This window comes from Glandiceps talaboti, chromosome 2, assembly GCF_964340395.1.
Source record: "Glandiceps talaboti chromosome 2, keGlaTala1.1, whole genome shotgun sequence".
NCBI classification, from domain to species: Eukaryota; Metazoa; Hemichordata; class Enteropneusta; family Spengelidae; genus Glandiceps; species Glandiceps talaboti.
The window spans coordinates 20,841,717-20,864,993 of record NC_135550.1 but is presented as its reverse complement, the minus strand read 5'-3'; the positions used below and the strand labels follow the sequence as shown (position 1 = coordinate 20,864,993).

Genomic DNA, 23,277 nt, shown 5'->3' with positions numbered 1-23,277 from the left:
TACCATTCACAACTAATTCAAATATTTATCAAGATTTAGTAAGTGATACTCTCAGAAGTGAAACATTTTCCGATGACAAATTCCAACATTTTTTTGTCAGCAACCCCCCACATAGACTGATCCTTAAAGTGAGGGGTACTAATTGCTCATTTGCATATGCTATTCTAAGACTAAGTAAAGGAGCTATCCATGTACTGATAAATTAGTCATGAAGTAGGATAACCAATTATTGATTTGCGGTTCTATGAATGTTCCACGTCAGACAATCAAAAAGATACCCTGTCAATCTATCCACATATTTTACATAAAAGTGGGCCTACCTAGCTTTTGTGCTTGGTTGACGTAATTGTTATCAATAGTATACTGTGTTCAGTTGAAAACACAGACTATAAAACTTTGTCTTAGAAGACCAATTAAAGACATTACAACAATATAACAATCATATGACAGATGGTCAGTCTATTCTTAGACCGTGTCTCACCCCATTACGTAATTTTAGGTCGTATGGGACACACCAAAATGATCACTACAATGAGTGATGTCAAAGGTATATGCTAAGTGACTAAAAGGTTCCCACAGTGTATTTCAGTTGATGAATTCCTCAGGAAAGGTTGTCACATACAGACTTTGGAATGAGATAGGTGAAGACCTTGCCTCAGTAATTTTACATGACATGTTATTAGTTTTGTTCCAGGTATTGAGTTACTATTTAAAGTCAGTGATGAATGAATTTCAACAAAGGTTTGAAGTCTGTATTGCTTCTTATCATTCTAATATTTCCTCTCTTTTTTTCTATTTTCATCACCAGCTCCCTGCAGGAGTAGATCTAACACTAACTGACTTACAAGAAATGGCAACTCGTCAACAACAACAAATCGAATCTCAGCAACAGATGTTGGTTGCTAAAGAACAACGACTAAAATTTCTAAAACAGCAAGAAAAGAAACACCAAGTAAGCTACAATACTTTGTACCTCTGTCAATCTACCAGCAGTCTGTTACATCACACCGATGGGTAATATTACCTAGTATAAGGTGATAACTTGGTCTCCAGCTGTGCTTGTTATAAAGTATTCATTTTGATAACTGTTAGTTAATGCTGTCATGTCATTTTATAATGGTTTGTAATTACAACTATGTAACTCTGTCAGTTTATTTGTGGTTGGCATCCTGTCTTCCTGCGATGGATCCCAACCTAGTAGCATGTTCACAGTATTACTATATTGAATAACATTATCTCCAGTTGGGAAATCCTTTTACAAAGTCAGGATGTAAATCAATTTTCTTGTCAGTCAATAATCAGTCAGTCAATCAAAAAAGTTCTCACAGTCTAAGAAAACAGATTAAAACCATCAGTTATATGTGAGATGTATTCAGGCAAGTCTACTTATTAAGGTTAGCTTTTAAATCCATAATGCAACCATTGTCTGTCTCATTTCAATTCCAGCAAATTGCAGCAGAAAATGATCGACTTCGGAAACTTAGAGAAAAAGTGGAGAGCCAGGAGCAGAAACTACGCAAACTACGATCAATTCGCGGACAGGTGGATGGTGCAAAACTTGATAACTCTTCCCTCAGTAAGTATATGGAATATTGTAACTAAAGTCATATCTTGGGTCAAAGGTCACCACAAAATATTGTTTGCGATGAATTTTTGAACCACCTCCTTGATTTCACCCTATCATGAATAAGAAACGAGACAGAATTTTTCTGAAAGTAAGAATGTAGTCAAGTTATTCTGTCAGTATTTATAAAGGCTGAAAAATGTTTACTGAGGAAATACTATAATTACCAGTAATCAATAGACTAAAATTGTTTCAATTTTAACAAAAGTAGATCAATAAATAGTGAAATATATGTTCTAATTACAGTAGTGTAGTATATCCATCCATTTCGTATATGTTCTTATTGAAATTGACACTACTTGTAATTTGATATACAAGTTACAATAAGACGTGTTACTTTCTCATACAGCCTCTGAATTGGAAACCATACGTCAACTATTCAATGAGAAAGAGAAAGAATTAGCCCTTGCTGTGGCTAAAGTTGAAGATCTTACTGATCAGTTGGAGGTACTGAGGAAGGGTAAACTGAATGGACTGAATGATAACAGTGCACACACATCATCAGCTGTAGTGGAAATAGAAAGACTTAGGAAAGAACTTTTGGTGAGTTCTCATCACTATTGTGGCATTCTTTATGGAAATATGTTTTGAAATTCTAGACTAAAAGACTAAATAAAGTATCATTTCCTTTCCTGGAATTCCAGTATTTGTGTTCCTTTGACATGTTACTGGCCAAATATGTTTGAATTGATAGCAATCCCACGGATATGGAGTATTTGTTTGGAAAAGTTGACAAGTTCCAACACATTTTTTTTCAAGGGGTTTAATTTTTTTTTAGGATTTCAACATAATGTCTAAAAACCACAATAGTTTAGTACAGTAATATAGTCTAACTTCTACCACTAAATCATTTAAAAAGTCATAAATTTCAAACCAGTGTAATAACAAATCAAAGTTTTATAAGCTCTTAATTTTAGTGTTTTTAGGTCAAAATGAAATAATATTTGTTTGCTCTCTAAATTTTGTCGACATAGAAAAAGAAGGTGAAATGGACGGGGAAGGTCTTTAAGATACGAATAAAATTGGGGAACAAAAATATAGTTTAACATCATTTTGTGCTTTATCAAAAAAAAAATTGTGTTTCCCCATATTAATGCCAGCCTGTCTTGTATTCCTCAACAGATCCGCAACAAGCTGAATGAGCAACAAAGTTCTAAATTACAAGCCCAACAAAGGATCATTTCAGAGAAAAGTGATGATGTTGGCATTATGGATAAACGAATTGAAGAATTGACTGAAAGATTAAGGAAGAAACGAGCACAACAAAAACTGCACCAGCAACAGCGACAGCCTTCCCCTCAACAACAGCAGCCCTTACAGCCACAACACCAGCAACAACACAGCTTTCATGGAATTCCCAGTAGCCCTGCTATCTCCTTGGCTAATGGCTTTGTGACTCTACCGAGAACACCTACCAGCAGACCTACAAACATTGCTGCCATAGAGCCATACAGTGTACAGGCTCCCACTAAGAATAATAAGGAAGACCCAGCTAAAGATAGTTATCCCATTAAACCAAAACTTGTAGAAGTGGAGAAACTGGAAGATATGAAAAGTCAGAAAGATATCAAACCAGGTGATGTGGATGAAGGGAAGAAGACAGAGAAAGGAGTAAATGGTGTGAGTGGTGGTAAAAATGTCCTGTTGGCTCATAATGTGCAGAGTGGTACCTATGCGCCTACTACTAAGGGACTTGTCGCAGGATTATCTGGAGGTACAGCTACATTTGATTTACAGCAAGATAATGCAGATGTCAGTCTAGCAGGAATCAGAGGCCAGCCTGAAGGTAACACAGAAAGTAGCAGTGATACTGCATCAATGACTGATAATTCAAGTTTGGACAATGCACCCATTTACCCTAGGAATTCTAAACCTGAAAATGCTGGCAGCAACAGTAGTATAAGTAGCAGTAACAACAGCGCTAGTCAGCAGCCAGCTACAACTACATATGTAGCACCATACATTGTAACTGGTGTGACCAGTAAGAATGCATCTTCCACACCAACTACTTCAACGTTTACAAGTCATCCACCACAGACACTGCCAAAACCTCACCCTGCTATGCAAGGCCAGCGGAATAGTTCTCCTAAAATGCAGCGTGATAATGGTACTACCACAGGTCGAAATGGAAAGCCAAAACCACCAGTACCCATGAAGCCAATGCACCTACCATTGAATAATAATGACCCAAATCGGAAACTGAATGGATCCAGACCACAGAATTCATTGGGAATGATGCCACAGTCTGTTCCTCAGCAACATCCACCGTCCCCTGGACAACAGGCAGGAGGAAAGCATCCTCCATCACCTATAACAAAAACCTATCCTAAACTGCCTTCGCCTACTCAACCAGCACAATCATATCCCCAACTACCCTCACCAAACCAAGCTGTAAAACCACCATCACCAGGTATGTCAAGGCCACAGCAAGCACCAGCTGTTACTATGGCGGCTGGATACCAGCAACATCCACCATCTCCCCATATGATCAGTCAGGCCCAGCATCCATCCTCACCAGTGTGGCAGAAACGAACACCAGAAGTGCCACCCAAAGCTGCAACAAAAACCTTTGCTACTGTAACCGTTCCTCCAGATAGTGTTCAAAGGGCTTTAAATGGAAACCAGGAAGTACTAACATACAGGCCACCAGCTACTACAGCACAACAGATGATGAAGACAACTGATGGCAAACCAGCTGTGTATCCTAAACCACAGGTATCAGCACAAAATCCAAGACTGGCAGTTCAAACAAAACCGCAAAATGTCAACCAGTCTGGTGAGAACACACCCCCTGCTGTCACTGCTGTAGGTGATGCATTGTCAATACTTCTTGGTAGTGGAAATGCTGGTGTCAGAAGCTCACAGGACTATCAACGCTACACACCTAACAAACCAACTGTTAGTACCACATTTACTACTATCACTCCACCTGTAGAGGCTTACCAGAAACCAGGGACCACCTTGGCTGGAACAACACGACCTGTGACCTCACAACCGATAGTAACTGCAACTACAATGGCACCAATGCACCCACCCTCACCTACAGGGTCAAGAACACAAAACTTACCCAATACCACAACTGCCACAGCCACGGTGAAACCAATGTACCAAGACAGGGAACCAATCTATGATATACCCAGGAGTCAGCCAATACACCCAGCATACAGAGATCAGCCTCCTCCACACTATACCCAAGCTACGTCAAGATCCCAGTTTCCACCACCACCATCACAAACCATGGGACAACATCCTGTTATGACGTACAGTCAACCAGGCGGCAATCAGGGTAAACAAGTACCATTACAGTCACAGTATCTTTTCCCTAAAACTAATCATTCAAACAAAAATGGACAAAATTCACCTCCTTATGAGGCAAGTAATGATCCAAATAGAAGGCCACCTAGTCCTGTCAAGTACCCAACTCCAAAATATGCTCCGGGATTTCCACCTTTGAAGCCATGGGATGCTGAAAGACTTAGAAATATACCCAGACCATTACGAAGGAGGCATTCTTATACAGAAGAAAAAGAAGCTATGCCTATGGTCCGGCCACCAGGGGAACCAGGCGAACCAAGAGAAAGAAGTGTTTCAGAAAGTGATACCTTTTATCAACCAGACAGACCCCTTACAACATTTAATAGTACTTCAAACATGGACCCATCCAGAAGAACATTCTATCAACAACCACCACCACAACAACAACAGCAACAACATTCACCCCCACACCCGCAGCAACCATCACACCCACAACAACCCCCACACTCACAACAACCTCCACACCTACAATCTTCACAGCAACAACAACAACAGCAACCAGAACAAAACAACCCAGTACCCCAACAGAACAATCATGGCTATCCAAATCAGTATGCTGGTCAAAATGTACACAGTTACAGGGCTGAAATCCAGCCTGATCCATATGATTGTTTAGAGCCATCACCACAGCAATACAGGGCTGCGTTATCACAGGTAGCTAGGTCTTCTGCCATGGAGAGTCTACAAGTTAGACAACATTACAGTAGTCACCAACCCAAAAAATCCAATTTGAAAAAACCCAATGGAAAGAAGAAAACCAATCGGGTCAGCTTTGATCCATTAGCTCTACTCCTAGATGCATCGCTAGAAGGGGAATTTAACCTGGTCAGGAGAGTTATTGGGGAGGTGAGTGTGTTCATGTGTTGATGTTGTTTACAGAAGTAAACAGATAGGTACCTTTTGCACCTTGTTCTGAAATGTGTGATTGACATATTACATTGTGTGTATGTGAAAAAGTAACTTTGGTTGAACTGGAACACTATTATTTATATCATATCAACTGGTCTGTAAGAATGTGTCTAAAGTGTAAGCTTTACTAGTCAAGTTAGAGTTGGAAAAAAATACTTGTGTTTTTGTAATGAAATTCTTGAACTTCTTGATATTCAAAATCATGTTAGAAATCCCAACTTGATGTCCAGTCATTTTCATGAACCAGTTCTTTTGTGGTGATATACAAGATTTAAAGAGTATGTGAGTTAGTGTTTGATCTTGATACAGTCACTCATACTTAGTTGTTTGATTTATTACAGGTGCCTAATCCAAGTGGTTCCAATGATGAAGGTATAACAGCACTACATAATGCCATATGTGCAGGTCACTATGACATTGTAACATTCCTGGTTGATTATGGCTGTGATGTCAATTCACAGGATAGTGATGGATGGTGAGTTCTGATTTTCTCTATTACCATTGACCTTTGACATGAACCTTACATACAGGTCACTGCAACAATGAAGCATTCCTTGTAGTCTGAAGCAGAGATGTAGCTTCACAGGATGGTCCAGTGAGCTCAGTTTCTGTATGACCTTTAACCTATGACATGATGCTCTCTGCAGGTCACTGCACTGCAACATTGTAACATTCTTTGTTGTAACCATAGCTACAACAATAGTTTGGCAGACAGTGATTGATAGGTGGTACATTTTAACCTTTGACCTTTCGTGACTACTTCATCATACCCTGCCACAGTGAGTAGTCTCTTAGGTTGTGAGTGAATTGGTCATCTTAGAACTGATGTTCTCATCAGTGATGTGAAGACACCAGACCTATTATTCCTGTCAGTGACTATTATTTATATAATTGACCGCCATGAATATAACTGTCGACAATCTACATGGTCTATTCCATTCACATATACCTATTCAAGCTCATCAGTGTTAGTTAATCTTGTAGACTAGCATAGCCATAAAAATTATGCTGTTGTCTGGAATTGTTGTGGAATTATTCAGAGACAAGCACTTTATATGATCAATAGTAATGATTGCATATGGTGTCAGGGATAGGCTACTGATTGAGTGGATAATTTTTCTGATAACATCTGCTGTGGAAACAGATGAAAATGGCATACTCAGTCAACTTTGCTTGTTATGGGTAGAAGCACATCATAGTTCACATGTATATCCTATGTGCTTACCAAATATATTATGATTTGAAACATACAGTAGAATTTTTCATGTTCACGTAGCTGCCAAATTGTTCAATATTTAGGCCAAGATTCTTTCCCACAAGAACATGGTTAAAAAAAACTTCCTGGTCATTTGTGGATTGTTGTTATATGATAAATTCACAGTGCAGTGAATGAGGTAGTGTGTGAGATTTCTAAATTTAGCTCCTGGTAGTTTTCTCCATACTATTAAATGCATTGTTGAATACTTAGTATGTCAGTACTACACCACATGTGCATGATATGAGGTCTGCTCTGACAAATGTCACACAGTTGACAACAACATCAATACTACTACTATCGGTGATATATCATGCCATCTGTGTTTATATGTACAGGACACCATTGCACTGTGCAGCATCATGTAACAATCTAGCCATGGTGAAATTCCTAGTGGAGAGGGGAGCATGTATCTTTGCTACAACAATCAGTGATGTGGAAACAGCTGCAGAGAAATGTGAGGAAGATGAAGAAGGGTTTGATGGGTGCTCAGAGTATCTTTATGGTAAGAAACATCATATTTCTGTTGTCTTGAAGTAACTCAGCTGCTTGTCATATTTAGAATGTAGGAAGATGAAATTGATATCACAACCAAAAGGATATGAACACTGCTGCCTGTCATAGGTCGTATTATTTGATAGTGAACATTTTTTCATGTGTGTTCACATACCATATAAGGGTTAGAATGAACTTTGTATTCCAGTGGAATCACTTTACAACTGCTTTCTAGTACATGTACTCTGTTTTAGTGACAATGGTAAAGCAAAGTTTAAATCAAATCTCCATGTGTAGAATTTCAATGGATACTAAACAACGATGAAGAGAATAAGATGAAGTGATATACCTATCCTGGCTCGCATATTAAGTTAACACTCAGTAGTCAAGTCAGACTGTAAACTTACTACAGATTTTGAAAGAGTTTCAAGTACTATGTATGAAAGATGACAATGTCAACTCCAATAGTTGTAAATTACAAATGAAGCCAGGATGTAAGGTTATGATATTCATTCATTTATTGTCATGGGGGTGTGGTTACAGGGTATTATTGGAGACTTACTGACAAGTAGAACACCATAACTGTCAACTGATCTATAGTCTGTGAACTTCAACTAGCAGGAAAGTTGTCACTGTGCTGGTAAAGTTACAGGGCATTGATGAAATCAGAATGGATGTTGTGATTTTCAAGGATTTTGAATGCTTAGATTGTTAACATTGAACTAGATTAACTGCCACTAAAAGACATAACTAATAAAGACATGTTTGACTCCTTAATCCCAAATGTCACCCTATGAGTCTATGGATATGAAAGTTGAGAAGGCCTGCTACTGTACTTGTCCTGGTATCAGCATAGCCCACAGTAGCAGTATCAATATTTTCAGGGTAGAATGTTTATAGACTCCACAACTTGACAAGCATGAATACAATTTATGTCTCGACAAAAACACACAAAATCAAACAAGTCTTGCAACTCATAAATTATGAGGTGAATTTATCAAGATGAAGTGGTTGATGAAGTCCATGTTCACATCCTAACACTGTAACATGTCCATTCTACAAGATTACAGCCATAACACCCTAACACCGTGTTCATATACATTCTGTTACAGGAGTACAAGAGAAGCTGGGTATCATGAACAAAGGTGTTGTGTATTCAGTGTATGACTATGAAGCTGAGAACCCTGATGAATTCAGTTTTAGAGAGGGAGATGCTATAGTGGTCATGAGGCGTGGTGATGAGGATGAGAGAGAATGGTGGTGGGCCAGGAAAGGCAACAGAGAAGGCTATGTGCCTAGAAATTTACTTGGGGTAGGTATTTCATTGTGTGAGCATATGTTTGTCTGTCTGTCTGTGTGTGTGTGTGGATTACATCATTCATTTAGCCAGACTTCTGTGATGTCATACATTGTCTCTTTTTCATTTTTTAACTCCACAGCTAGTGACGTTCAAAAGAGACTACCATAGTATATAGACTGTCAATTTATTTGTATGTCCACATGTCATATTTTTCCACCTGTAGAAAAACTGATTACTTCTAAATCTGTTACAAAGATGACACATGAAACTGATACATACATCAATTTTGTCTCATGGTTTACCAAAATGATGGTTCAGTGGTAACAAGTTTTTTGTCAAAACATCACATTGTACAAAAATTGGATTTCTTACTAATTATCATGTATAGAAATCATAAATGATTTGCAAATGTAATAATCAAGTTGGTGTTTTAACTTCTGTAAGTTTATTGTAAGACTTGGACACCGCATGTTGGTTTAGTTATTCCCCTGTACTCAGATAGTATCTTATCAATGAACTTTGCATGTGTTGCTTACAGTGATCTTAAACATGTGCTCTTTTATTTATTTACAGCTGTTCCCAAGAATCAAACCTAGAAGAAGTAATATGACATAGAAGGTCATATAGAAAATTTACTGGACTGAGACAATGTAAACTGTGGATGCAGTGTTTGCATTTACATTTTGAAATATAATGAAGAGTACAAGGCAACTTACTGAATTTGTGTGTGCTCACAGAAACCTGTGTTAAGAAATCAATTTGTACATGTCGGTGAAACTTACATGGATATTGAAGCACCGGTACTGCGTACTCACAGAAACCATTTTAAGAAATCAATTTCTGTATGTCAGTGAAAATGTACATGAAATCAAGCACTAGTACTTTGGTACTCACAGAAACCATGTTACGAAAATCAGTTTTTGTATGTAAGTGAAAATGTACATGAAATCCATGCACTGGTACTTCGGTGCTCACAGAAATACGAAAATCCGTTTCTGTATGTCAATGAAAATGTAAGTGAATATCCTATCCTAGTGCTGGTACAATAGTACTCACAGACACCATGCTAAGAAATCAATTTTTATATGTCAGTGAAAACTTAAATGAAAATTTAAATTACTGATACTACTCACAAAACGTTCAGAATCAATAAATACAGGAATGTTTTAGGAAACTTTTCAGAAATTTAATAGGGGCAATATACATGGTGGGTGCTGTGAGGATGAAATCAAAACGAGCACATTTTCAAATGTACGTTGAAGTTGGGTGTATCCGAATTTTGAGGACTGTGTTTTTGAGTGGGACCGTGTGAGAGTATTTAAAGCTATCAGACATGGTCAAACTTGTGTTTTTTAATTCGTATCGATGTCGTGAGAGTGTTTTAAACAAGGGTGTTTTTATAGGCATACAACTCCTAAGTGTGTTGTCCCCCCCTTGTATATGAATTTCTAAAATTCGTTGGATTTGACTAAAATGCCTAAAATTGAAACTGGCATTTCATTTACCTGTGATGTGTCAAAATGTGTCAAAATGAACTTGAATTGATTTGACAAAAGAAATAAAAATGAAATACTTATTTATTTTTGGCTTATGTATAGAATTTTAATAGCTAGCTTTTTTAGATGAAAAAAATGTATATCGCAAATCATTGATTTTGTAGTAAGCAATATTTTAACACAACGGTACTGCCATCCCTGTGAAAGTGCATAGTTGCAAGCAGTGATTGTGGGGAATGTTTATGTGTGTATGGGTGTGTTTTAGTTTTCCTTTAAGTACTCATTATTTTAACCCTATTTATGTAGATAGTACATGTTTCCATGTCTTGTCCAATATATATATATATATTATTTTATCCCTTCTCGTGGATGATAAATAAATAATGCAGTTTTTTACCCAAAATGTGTATTTTCCAACTGTACAAATATTTACCCCTTTACTCTGTTAAAGGGATGGATTTGGGAAACCCCCATCAATAAAGTCACTTGTCAAAACAATCGATGGTGCTGTGGTAGTGTTGTGTTGCATGAACAAGTCTTGCTCGAGAATGGATTACTGCTGACAGAGTACTTTACTTTTGTATTAAACTAACATTTTCACCAAAAATAACATAAGAAATAAACCAAGTTTCCTATTTTTAATCTATAAAAAAACAAATTCCTAAATTCCTTACCTCAGTCATTCCTTCTTTACACTTTTGATGTTTGTTTTTCTTAGCATTGTCAGCAAATAAGTTGTCAAATCATGCTGTACCATAAAACATCCATAGAGGGCGCTGTACTGCAGGAACCAAAATTATATGAGCAATATGGATTTTGTCCACATGTTTATGGAGCAATTAAAAATAACGGTTGTCTCATCAATGAACTTGGGGAAAACTCTTGGATGACTTTACATGCTATCTATGGCATAGTCTTGGTTACACACACTTCACTCGGTTCTGCCACCACACCCCAATCCTTGGCACTGATGAAAACAAAGGTTTGTTGTTTGCTTTTGTTATTCAATCTTGACATAGATGAATTAAAAAGTTTTCATGTCATACCAAGCAAACTTTCATGGAAGCTAGACGTTTATAATATATGAAGTGATATTTTTGTTGTTGCAGTATTACAAGAAACATGATTTGAAGGGAGCCGTGTACAATGGCTAAAGTAGTTATCTGGTCATGGGGTAGCAAGTGGTCACATAAGTGGATTAATGACTGATCTTCCAGTTAATACATAAATAAAGTAACTTACAATAACAAAGTGATGATAAAGGTTTTGATAGAAGAGTGGGATACTGATAGAGAATCAGTTTGTGAAAACGACTGTGTGGAGTCAATTCATCATTCGGCGTTTGAGGGCGCTGTTCATCTCCAACAGAAGTAATCTGATTTGCATGTTCATCTTTCTCAAATTGTTATGAGTGTAGTTTCAACCATAGAAATTTAATGCAGCTAAATTTGTTTTATTGTAGATATTTGTTTTAAATTATATTAATTTCTATGTGCAATACACTGTACGTGTATGATGATCTACAGTTCATCTTGACATGTCATACAGTAAACATTCACCCTTGGCAAGTATCATTTATGCCATGAGAATGATAAAGAAATAGGTTGCAATGGAAAATCTAACACACAAGCACAACAACTATGTACTCAAGAACTTGTGCAGAAAAATATGTGTCAATAAAGCTAAAAGATTGCTAAAATAAGACAACACAAGATTTTATTGTGAAATTCCTTTTTTTTCATTTTCTAGGTTATTTCAAACTAGTTACATTATGAATAGTTAAACCTTAAAAATCTCAATCCCAAGAACAGAACAACTGTGTAAATGCTGTGAAAGCTTTCAATACAAGTATGTAATGCATATGTAGTAAAATGAAGTCAATATTAAAGATGTAAGATTTACTTGTCTTGAAATACTTATATGTACCTGCTTTTGTTTCAAACTTATCTCACATCAGGAAAAATTTCAACCACATTGCCATTGGAAATACTTATTGGTTACATTTGTAGATGTTATCCTTGGTGATTTTTACAAATATTGTATTATGGTACATATGTATGTATATAAGTATATCACCAAATAAACTGTATATGAGGTGTAGTGTCTTTCACCCTCAGACGGGTCTTCATTGCATGACCATGCATTACGTACCTCATGTAATGGTATGGTCCAGATCACCAAGCATGTGGGATGAGAAACTCTACACTTGATGAAATAAAACCAACCAACCAACCAACCAAACTACAATTACGTGTATCTATACTATGTATCTGAGACTTTCATTTCTATATTCTTTGCTTGGCAAGAGTTCAAATACATTGAAATAAATTAGACTGTAAACTTGGCCCCTTTATAGCAATACATAATTGGCAATTACCATATTTATAAGGTACTCATATGACATGTCTCACTGAGTGACATCTGCATCATATAATATCTTACATCAGTCCACGATAACCTACAACATCTTATTCAAAAATTTCAATCCAGGAGCACTATACATGCACTTCTGCATTTTGACAAATTTTGTAACTACATTCCCTTGTCTTGTAAATAATGATAAATGATATTCACCAATTTTAAAGTCTTCAGCATCAAATTTGTCCATAAAAAATGATGATTTCTGTACTACTCTGATAGTACACAAATAACAAATCATACATAAAGCACATCAAAGTGATTGAGTATTTAATTAACCAAATGAAAATATATCTGGTACATTTTAGATATTATTTTTTTTTTTGGTATCTAGTACACAATATAAACACATCTATACTGCATGTATAAAACCATTTCATCTTTACCCTGTTACACCTTTTTCAGAAAGTTTAGTACAGAAACTGTCTCTTTCCTCTCTTGACAGTTTCTCATTTAATAATCATATACTGAGAAGAGCTGAAATTCATGTGGATATTTGCACATTCAGATACTTCAATTTGAATAACCCAAACAGCCCAAATTCAAGAGCAGTGGAGCTTGGTAACATCCCCAGATGACTGATGGGGCCACCATTCTGGCACCCTTGCTTTCATGTCCAATACACTCCCATTCTTAGCAGGCACTTTCAATGTGTCTTTAGTATGTACCATTCTAAGGAGAGCAATGCCATTTATTCCAACATGATTCCTGAACTTTCCAGCATTCTTGCCATCTGGTGTTGATACAGTTTCTCCTGGTTTAATAACACTACCATCTTCATAGTTGACCAAAGTGACTGGCATCAATCTCTTTCTAATGACACCTGTGTGATAGGTTCTTGCTGTGAGTTCTTGTCCCAGATAACACCCCTTGTGAAAACTAACACCATTCATGTAGTCGAGGTTAGCCTCCAATGGCAATGTGTTGCCAGGTGGGAGATCTCCAGTTCCTTCACTCACACCGTGGACATATCTATGTGTGTCATATTCGTCAAGTGAAACTTCAGATAATCCACTCATCATACCAGCCACCTTAGTATCATTTGGAACAATAATCCTGTGACCAAAAGTTGGCACTCTAGGATCAGGAACACAGATGACATGTTTATCTGGATTTGGTATGTTATTACCAGTAATACCAAACAGTGCCCATGCTTCATATTCTGATGAAATGTCCACCACATCTACCTTTTTACGTATTTTATACATTTTTAGATGTTTTTGTAATTCAGCTCCTATTGCCTCCTCGCATTCTAGGATATACATTGGTTCTGAGCTTCCTCCAGGGCCTCTCCTGTACAAAATTGCATCATACAGAACTCGTCCCTGTTGGTTGAGTAACATTGTATAAATTGCCTTCTCATCTTTCAACAAACTGACGTCATTTGTGACAACTCCTTGTAGTAAGTCTTCTGAATCTTTACCACTGATTCTGAGTAAAGTTCGACTCTTCAACTTGGTACATTTTGCTGAAATCGCACTTGAAGTGGTGGTACTGGTAGACAAGCCAGCTGATAACACAGATCTAACCCAGTTCTGTTTTGGGATTGAAAATGGGCCCTTGCAGTCCCTTACAACAGTTCGCATCAACGCACCATTATATATACACCTAAAGATTCCCGACATATTGGTTTATACAGTGACAGTCCTGTTACAGATAAATGATCTCGAGTATTCGCATTCACGGTTACTTACATCATCGACATCACTGCTCCCATTATTTTGTCGTCTGATGAAAAAAATAGCGCCACCACAGTTTCCTTTGCTGTGATACCAGCATGCATAGCGCGAGACCAACATGGCTGATCCACGAGAAAAGGGAATCCAAGACTACAGAAAGAAGTTGCTTGAACACAAAGAATTAGATGCCAGACTGAAAGAAAGTAAGACGATTACATCAGTAGAACCGATACAATATATCTAAATTATTAGATTCGAGAGAGAGCATATAGTATCCACGTAAAAGGGGTTGTTTTGGTCAAACTGGCCATGCTGAGTCACATCCAAAATCACACTCACAGACTACATGTACAGTACTCAGTAGTGTCATCCACGTAGATTCTGTTGAAGTTTGTTACTTTATGCTCATTTATAAAATGTACAGAGTAAAGTGCAGGAAAATACTTGCTACAGTACCCTTTCGAATCATGATATTTATATAAACATTTTCTAAAAACTGGTACATAAATAAATGCATGAAAATAAATAACAGGGAAAAGGGAGAATGAATTTTGACTAGTATAATTTGAAATTCATAATAAACTCATCTTTAAGTTATTTTAAGGATCAAGGAGGGAGGCAAAGTCTTGCCAAATTTAGTAATATGAAACAAATAATGATATTATTTGTGGAATTGATTTACACAGTTTATTGTACCCTCAGAGAGAATAGTGCTCCAGAACCACCCTTCCTCATGTGTATCAATGTGATTAAAACCTTGTGTAGGAATATGGCTAGATTTCCTGTATATAACCTTTATTTCATTCATAATTCTTTTTTATTGATTTGTTGATCTGAAAGCGATCACCTTATCTGGAAGAGGCAAATTATAAGGGAAATAAAGTGAAATGATTCACATCAGATTTTAATCAGATTGGCTGTGAACATGAGTCTTCGTATAGGAAATAATTTCCCCTCAGTTATGGTAACTGATTTCAGTTACCAGTATGGTTGATCAATTTTGCTTCTTAAAAGCTGCATAGATGCTATCACCTTTATAAAGGAGATACTCAAGACAAGAGTTTAAACAATAGTTCAGTAAACTTGTGACATACATTTACATGTATCTCTACACATTCTCAAATTGGTTTATTGTACTATTACAGTGCGAGAGCAGCTCAGGGAGCTGACAAAGGCATATGATAAATCAGAAAATGACCTAAAGGCACTGCAGAGTGTAGGACAGGTAAGTTTAAATGCTTACTGATATTTTGAAGACCTGTTTCAAGTTACAACAAGGTATATGTATATAGTGTGGATGTGGCGTGAAAATATTCATGCAGTGCAGGAGGAATTTACAACCATTCCATTTTCTACAGGAAAAATGTTGCTGATGTTTTTTATCAGATAGTGAATGGAATTGCACATTTTCAAATTCTGTATTTCGATTAAAAGAGTTTTAGCATCCAATTTATCATTTAAATATCTTGTTTAATCAAGGGATAATGTATGTTTCTAAAATAAGTTACAAAATGTTATTTCATTGGCGATATGTGTTGTTTTTGCAGATTGTTGGTGAAGTTCTCAAACAGTTAACTGAAGAAAAATGTAAGTACTGTACATGTATAAGCAACATTTTTTTGAGACTTAAACATGCGCATTTCGTAACTTCAAGTTTTGGAAGAATGCAGTTTATCGCACCCAAAGCTGTGTATGAGAAAATGTCATCATTTGTTTTCACAGGAATAACATTGCAAATTGGCAACAAGTCACTGCGATGATGTATTATAAGTGGGCATATGGATGAGGATTGGATATTTATTTTGATTTAAATTGGCTACAAGTCACTGCGATGGTGTATTGATTAAATACTTCATGTCATATCTGTTTCTGTTTACAGTTATTGTGAAAGCAACAAATGGACCAAGATATGTAGTTGGTTGTAGAAGAGGTGTTGACAAAATCAAACTAAAACCCGGTACTAGAGTAGCACTTGATATGACCACACTTACAATTATGAGGTATTTACCAAGAGAAGTAGATCCATTGGTCTATAACATGTCACATGAAGATCCTGGAAATATATCGTACTCTGAAGTTGGTGGGTTGGGTGAACAGATCAGAGAATTAAGAGAGGTAATGTACACTTTACCAGTCACAAAAATCACTCTGTTCACAAATTACTTTCATGAAAGCAACGTTTACAGAAATGATATATGCTGATTCAGAATGAAGCCTAACAACATAAAACTTTACTTTGATACATGGTTTTACCAATGCAGATGAATGATGAATTTTAATTTGAAGAACAAAACTTTTGTATGGCAAACGTGTGTTTCATTTTACAATTCAGTAAAAATCACAGATTTCACAATGTTGCTATGCAACTATATTGCTGATATGTGATAACGTTCACATCATTGACTGCATGTTAAAAACATGTTACTTTCTGTTATTATAGGTAATAGAATTACCATTGATGAACCCAGAGTTGTTCCAACGTGTCGGTATAACTCCACCAAAGGGTTGTCTTCTATTTGGACCTCCAGGTAAGCAAAGATATAAAATGCTTCTGCTGTATTTTATACTTTCTATGATGACACATTTCTGCAAATGAAACAGTTTTCAGAAAAAAAATAGTTTTGCTTATTATGCATTTCTTCATAATTGTAAAATGAAATTCGAGCAAAACATTTACAGATTAACCCTTTAAACCTTAAAGGCAGGTATTCCGGCCTATTGGAGTTTGACTTTATATCCTAAAGGCCGGAATACCGGCCGTATCGCCTAGCAATATAACAGCCAATCAAATAGCTCGTTACTACATGTGTTTGGCATCCAAACATAGTGATGACGTATTGCCACCATTGTTAACGTCGCTGTGCATAACCTTATCGGACATCGCTCTTCAAAAATGCCTCGTAGATGTATTACAACTGCTCAAGTGCTGCAAGATGTGTTGAGTTTGGATGAGGAAAGTGTGCACGGTAACAATTATGGCCATGATTGATAGTGATTTTTCTAGTGAGCATTCTAGTGTAAAGGCGATTTCGGCCACGTTGATTCAGCTGCTTCAAATGTTTCAGACGATGATAATTTAGATCAAGCACCTGTTTGCAGAGGGTGTGGCAGAGGGAAGGGTTGTGGTAGGGGAGGTGGGCGTGGCAGGGGGCGTGGCAATGGACGGGGCGAGGCAGGGGGCATACTGGAGCTCAAATGGGAACACTTTCCCTCCCCTATAGGTTGGACAGTCAGTTTTTATCATTTATTTATCATTTATTCATGTTTACACATCTAAAAAAATATATAAGGGCAGACAAATATGATTTCAGAAAGAAATGATATTTCGGAACAATTACCCTGGGGAGCTCAGGATATATGTCACGTTACACTGGGAAGCTTAGGGTTCAAAGGGTTAAGCACTCCAGTTGAATTCTTGAATTTTAAGGTCCTTCAAACAATCATGACATATCTGGAAGACAGTAGAGTCCAGAACTCACTCCACATACTTTCCTTTCAGTTGATTTAGTTTGTGCTATACTGATCTCTGCTTCAACTGGCATACTCATGTTATTCATTGTACAGGTACTGGTAAAACCCTCTTGGCTAGGGCTGTAGCAAGTCAACTAGATTGTAATTTCCTCAAGGTGAGTCACCAAAATAGAAGTCTTCAATAAATCTTATGACTCCATTTACAAGAAACTCAATATATTAGTTACAACAAAATGAGAGCACGGTGACATGATGTTACATTTGTGAAAACTTCACACTTCTGATGAAGAAATATACTTGTAGTTTCGAAACCATACCTTCACAAAGAAATGACGTAGTCCAGAAACAGATAGACTGATAGCTATGTTGTGAAAGCTTTTACTAATCCTGTATAAAGTTTAGCTATAGTGTTACACAGTCACATACCTGCCAGCACACCTCAGTCTTTAATCACAGTGTAAACAATATCCTAACTTCCTTACCACTATCCCAAATCTTGATCTTTACACATACAATGTGTATTCTTTCAATAGCAGTCACAAAAAGTAATTCTTGTAAAAGCTTGAACTCTTGACTATTTTTACTTTTTTAATTATGATGTGTATGCTTCTACATGTTCATGATTTGTTTTCCAGGTTGTATCAAGTGCCATCGTTGATAAATACATAGGTGAAAGTGCTAGGTTAATTCGTGAAATGTTTGGATATGCCAGAGACCACCAACCCTGTATTATATTCATGGATGAGATAGATGCTATTGGTGGTAGACGATTTTCAGAAGGTACATCAGCTGATAGAGAAATCCAGAGAACACTCATGGAGGTAGGATAGACTTCTTAATTCTTTGAATATGGTAATTTTTGAAATGACAGTTTTGGAACACCAGTTATAAAGTGAAATTCAGAATTGCTCAACTACAGTATGTGAGCATTATATAGGAAATGTCACAATGATAAATGTGATTTGTAAACACAGATTGATGTTTAGTTCAGAAAAGATCATTTCCAAACTGTTCTAATTAGGTCAATAGACAAATTATACAGCACAAAACCTTGTTCCAGACACATATGTTTATTCCTTGATTTGAGTATGAATGACTAATATAGAAATGTTTCTGTATTGGAGTCCTTCGTACACCCATAAATTCATGTCTGCCAGTCTCATACTATTGCATATACCAGTAATCATATGTTAATCAAAAGAACTACTCAAACCAATTTGATCACTTCGTCATTAATAATTTAGTGTGTAACTTTGACTGATTTTGTCACAAAGATCTGTCTTACCTGTAAATCCTCAATCTACTTTGTGTATCTGTTCATGTGTAGTCTCTTACTAATATATGTAATGCCATGCCTATATTTATAGCTATTGAACCAGATGGATGGTTTTGATACATTGGGTAAAGTTAAGATGATTATGGCTACAAATAGACCAGACACATTAGATCCTGCTTTGCTAAGACCTGGAAGGTTAGATAGGAAAATAGGTAAGATTTTATCTGTTACTCATGATGATTATAATGAATGGTAAATCAGATACAAAATGTACACACACTGTTGTGATGTAATACAGTATTTTTATCTGATCTGTACAACTAGACAATATATTTAGAGTTTACCTGTGTGTAATGATCTCTTGATCGATCGATCTTGATCTCGATCAATCAATCAAAACATTAGTCAGAAAAGTAATGTGATATGCAATGGCCAGGATTCAATTAGTGTTATCTTAGCAGTGACGCCATAAAGATTACTTAGGATTATTCTTTTGTTTTGGACCAACTTTTTTATAGCTGTACCATGACATTGTTTTCGCCCTCAAATTTTGATGCTAATCCAAACTAATATATGTACTGGTAGAAGAAAATCATGTTCTTTGAAATAGAGCAATGTTCAGTTGTCTTTACATGACAATTTGTTTGACCAGTAAAGTCCTGCTTTGCTTTACAGAGATTCCAATCCCAAATGAACAAGCCAGGATGGACATTTTGAAAATCCATGCAGCACCTATCACCAAGCATGGAGAAATAGGTTAGTTTTATGCTACATCAACAACTGAATGTGATGTCATTACATTTTGTCTTGTAGAAAGGAGATATCATTGGATTAATACAAAAAAACATTCCACAGTAAATTTATTTGATGTTAATTTTGACTTTGAATATTAATGATTGAAATTTGGGCTTGCTACACTATTTGGAAGTTTATTGTGTTGCACTTTAGAGAAAAACATCAACAATTCAGACTAGAGAACTAGCAAACCTGCTATCTTGAATGATGCATTGTGGGAAAGATGTTATCGTTGTTGTAAACAATAGATAATGTTGTCTTGGTTATTCAGACCCATGCAGGATAGCTATTGTTCTGCATGATCATCATTATATCCTGTAGTCCTTTATATCAGGTCATGGGGTATGAGATCATGGGGAATGGGGACTCCATGCAGATTGCAAATTGTCTATTGTGTACTACTGGTGTACAACTGGCCTTTCCAGAACCAAGGTGTGAATTTTTTATTTATAATTATAAATGTATTTTGATTTTTTAGACTTTGAAGCAGTAGTGAAGTTATCTGATGGTTTCAATGGAGCTGATCTCCGGAATGTCTGCACAGAAGCTGGTAAGTGTATTAGAGGAAGACTGACACTGTGTTTATAGTGTTATCAAAAACAAATCAAAAGATGTTTGATTAGGTCAAGATTGCCATCATTTCTTGGCATATTTTGAAAATGCAATATAACATTAGTTGGAGTTCATTAATGAAAGCTTTGTAAGCTTGTAAAAAAGCCACAGTCCAAATCTAAAAGTGTTTCTGTATCTTTGTTTTATATTGAAATTACAGGAGTTTTGTTTAAGATTTAAAATGATGTTAAAGTTGTCACTACATATATATGGAATTTCACATGTTTAAAAATGATTTTGAAAGAGTTCCAACATGTGAAAAATCATGTTTCAACAAATATAATGATATAAATGAATCTAACTGAAGTAAAAAACACAACAAAAGTACCAAGGATTGACCAACTATTGCGATTCTAATCCTGCATCTACTGTTTTTCAGGAATGTATGCCATCAGAGCTGAGAGAGAATATGTGATAGAAGAAGACTTCATGAAAGCAGTTCGTAAAGTTGGAGACAACAAGAAATTGGAGTCAAAGCTGGATTATAAACCTGTATAGAAGTTTTCACCGATAGGGATTCCAGATATCTATAGACAAAAAGTGATATTTCTACGAGACTGTTCCATAAAGTCAATTTTGCTTTATTTATGAAGTAAAAACTTTGAATCGAGTCCAACAAATTAAAATAAATGTTTACTCTGTACTTTTTATCCAGTTCACCTATGGTTACTTTCACCTCCTCTTGGAGATGTATCATGTACAGGAATGGATTTTAGCACCTTTTTTTTCAGGATGCTCCATTATATTAGAGACACTGTTGGATTCTGAATTACTTTTTTTTGTCTGACTTTGAGTCATTGAGTTGATGGATACACAGGCAGTATACTGTTACTGCTAAGACCAAGGCAGTTCATACTGAGAGCCCTGTGTATCCCATTTCAACATTATCTGAACAAATTGATGTTTACAAACCCTGTAAACAATTCTGTAGGTGGAATAAATGTTTTTTTCTTTCGTCAATTTGTTGTTATTTTGATGCATTTGTTGTGTGTAATGGATTCGTTTGAGCAGGATAAGGACCAGAAAAAGACAAAAGAAAAGAGTCCTTTCAAATATACTGATCAGTTTCTGATGCCATTGCTAATGGCATTAGCCCTCTAGTGGTGGAAATGAAAAGTCCCTTTGTTGACCATTATGCACCTGTAAATGAACTACCGGTGTATTAGCAGACTTGACATAAAGCACGTTGATTATTTGACAGCAGTCAACACAGGAGTACCTCAATATCATTTATAGTCATGTATTTCACAAGTGGCATGATGCCATTCTTCACTCATAATAAATGGTTTTGCCAAATAGTTTGTTACATGTTACACACATTTGTAGCTGTTCATGAATGCAAGTTCAGTGCAATTGTATCACCTAATCATTTCACTAAGTTCAACATCAAGTGTACTTTTACTTTCTTTCTTCTTTAGAATCTATAATACTTCAGGGTTAATAAACTTGCAGACTTTGGGATAATTAGAAAGAGGCATACACAGCCATTGGTAGACCTGCACGTTTTCGGTGTCTTCACCATATAGGGCGCCCTCCTGTGGCAGTTGCCAGACTATATCATGCTAGAGCCGACCTTGACAGGTCATGTGAGGGGTTTAGACTATGGTATCAACAGGAAAAATCATACACAGAGATACAGAAGTACATTCAGTTGATTTTATTTGCCAAGAACTTTTACAAAATTACAAAAAAAAAGACAACTCACAAATTTCAAAAGAATTCAAGCTGTCACTTCCCTAACCATTTATTACACACAGTTACAACGGCCATGACATAGTACATGTTTATCACTATGCATCAAAGATAATCCTATCACTACTGCCAACAACCAAGATATTTATTGTGCTGTTTGTTTCATAGTTACCTTGCAACGTAGTCTTATGTTACGACGATTCTCCTAGTTGAGTTGTTGTCACGCACAAGAAATAAAGCTTTTAGTGTCTGAAATAACAGTTTTTTAATCTCTATGATTCACTGGATTGTCAAAGCATCAGATGCTATCCTAGTACTGTGTATACACACTGAAGCTACATCGATGAGAGCACGTTTCTACTACTGCGTACATGTCAGTATGCGATACTAACTTTGTCGGCACATATACATCAAAATCACATAGTTACATCAAAGCAAACACATAGTAGCTGCTCTTGATTAATCACAAGTATGCCTTCGGATCTCCTACAGTGTATATCAGAGGGTAAAAGTGGAAAAAAATTGACATCTGGAAATATCTTTGATTTTGTGAAGATAGATTGCCTACACACACACCAAACTATAATGGTAAATCACAGGCAGTGTTTAGAATCCTCACAATAAGTTACCATGACAACCATAGGCACATTTCAAGGATTTCTTCAAAAGAGAAAGATTGTTAATATAAAACATTTAATATTGCATAAGAAATATGGACAGATTCGGATTGTCAAAGATTTCAAAACATGCATTGTTTTAAGGCAGTCTGCTTTGAGTAATTTGCCTCAGTGTAATACACTCAACACCAAACAGCACATGTATACATACAAGGCATGCCACAAAGACCGACCGATAAGCATATGTGTATACAGACATATGCATACACTGAACATCAAATAAACCTTTAATAGGCTCGTACATGCATCATACATCCATAGTT

General features: G+C 36.3%; 3 protein-coding genes across 5 annotated transcripts in view; 2 read left to right on the top strand and 1 right to left on the bottom strand.

Annotated features, from left to right (window-relative positions):
• Positions 1-10,872, top strand: part of LOC144447842 (apoptosis-stimulating of p53 protein 1-like) — a 45,092-nt gene extending 34,220 nt beyond the window's left edge. For all 3 annotated transcript variants that reach the window (XM_078137960.1, XM_078137975.1, XM_078137969.1), the window contains 8 exons: positions 809-952; positions 1,447-1,576; positions 1,974-2,167; positions 2,747-5,785; positions 6,190-6,323; positions 7,442-7,608; positions 8,711-8,910; positions 9,472-10,872. In XM_078137960.1, coding sequence (XP_077994086.1) covers positions 809-952; positions 1,447-1,576; positions 1,974-2,167; positions 2,747-5,785; positions 6,190-6,323; positions 7,442-7,608; positions 8,711-8,910; positions 9,472-9,513 — 4,050 coding nt within the window. In that variant the 3' untranslated portion in view covers positions 9,514-10,872. The remainder of the gene's footprint in view (positions 1-808; positions 953-1,446; positions 1,577-1,973; positions 2,168-2,746; positions 5,786-6,189; positions 6,324-7,441; positions 7,609-8,710; positions 8,911-9,471) is intronic.
• Positions 10,873-13,180: 2,308 nt separating this feature from the next.
• LOC144453632 (iron-sulfur cluster assembly factor IBA57, mitochondrial-like) lies at positions 13,181-14,522 on the bottom strand. Its single transcript, XM_078144959.1, has one exon. The coding sequence runs from the start codon at positions 14,435-14,437 to the stop codon at positions 13,355-13,357; it is 1,083 nt and encodes a 360-aa protein (XP_078001085.1). The 5' UTR covers positions 14,438-14,522; the 3' UTR covers positions 13,181-13,354.
• Positions 14,523-14,600: 78 nt separating this feature from the next.
• On the top strand, positions 14,601-21,865 carry LOC144445052 (26S proteasome regulatory subunit 10B). Its single transcript, XM_078134606.1, has 11 exons — positions 14,601-14,694; positions 15,637-15,716; positions 16,039-16,078; positions 16,371-16,606; positions 16,932-17,019; positions 18,056-18,117; positions 18,598-18,783; positions 19,330-19,450; positions 19,914-19,994; positions 20,512-20,583; positions 21,025-21,865. The coding sequence occupies exons 1-11, from the start codon at positions 14,610-14,612 to the stop codon at positions 21,141-21,143; spliced, it is 1,170 nt and encodes a 389-aa protein (XP_077990732.1). The 5' UTR covers positions 14,601-14,609; the 3' UTR covers positions 21,144-21,865.
• The last annotated feature ends 1,412 nt before the right edge of the window (positions 21,866-23,277 follow it).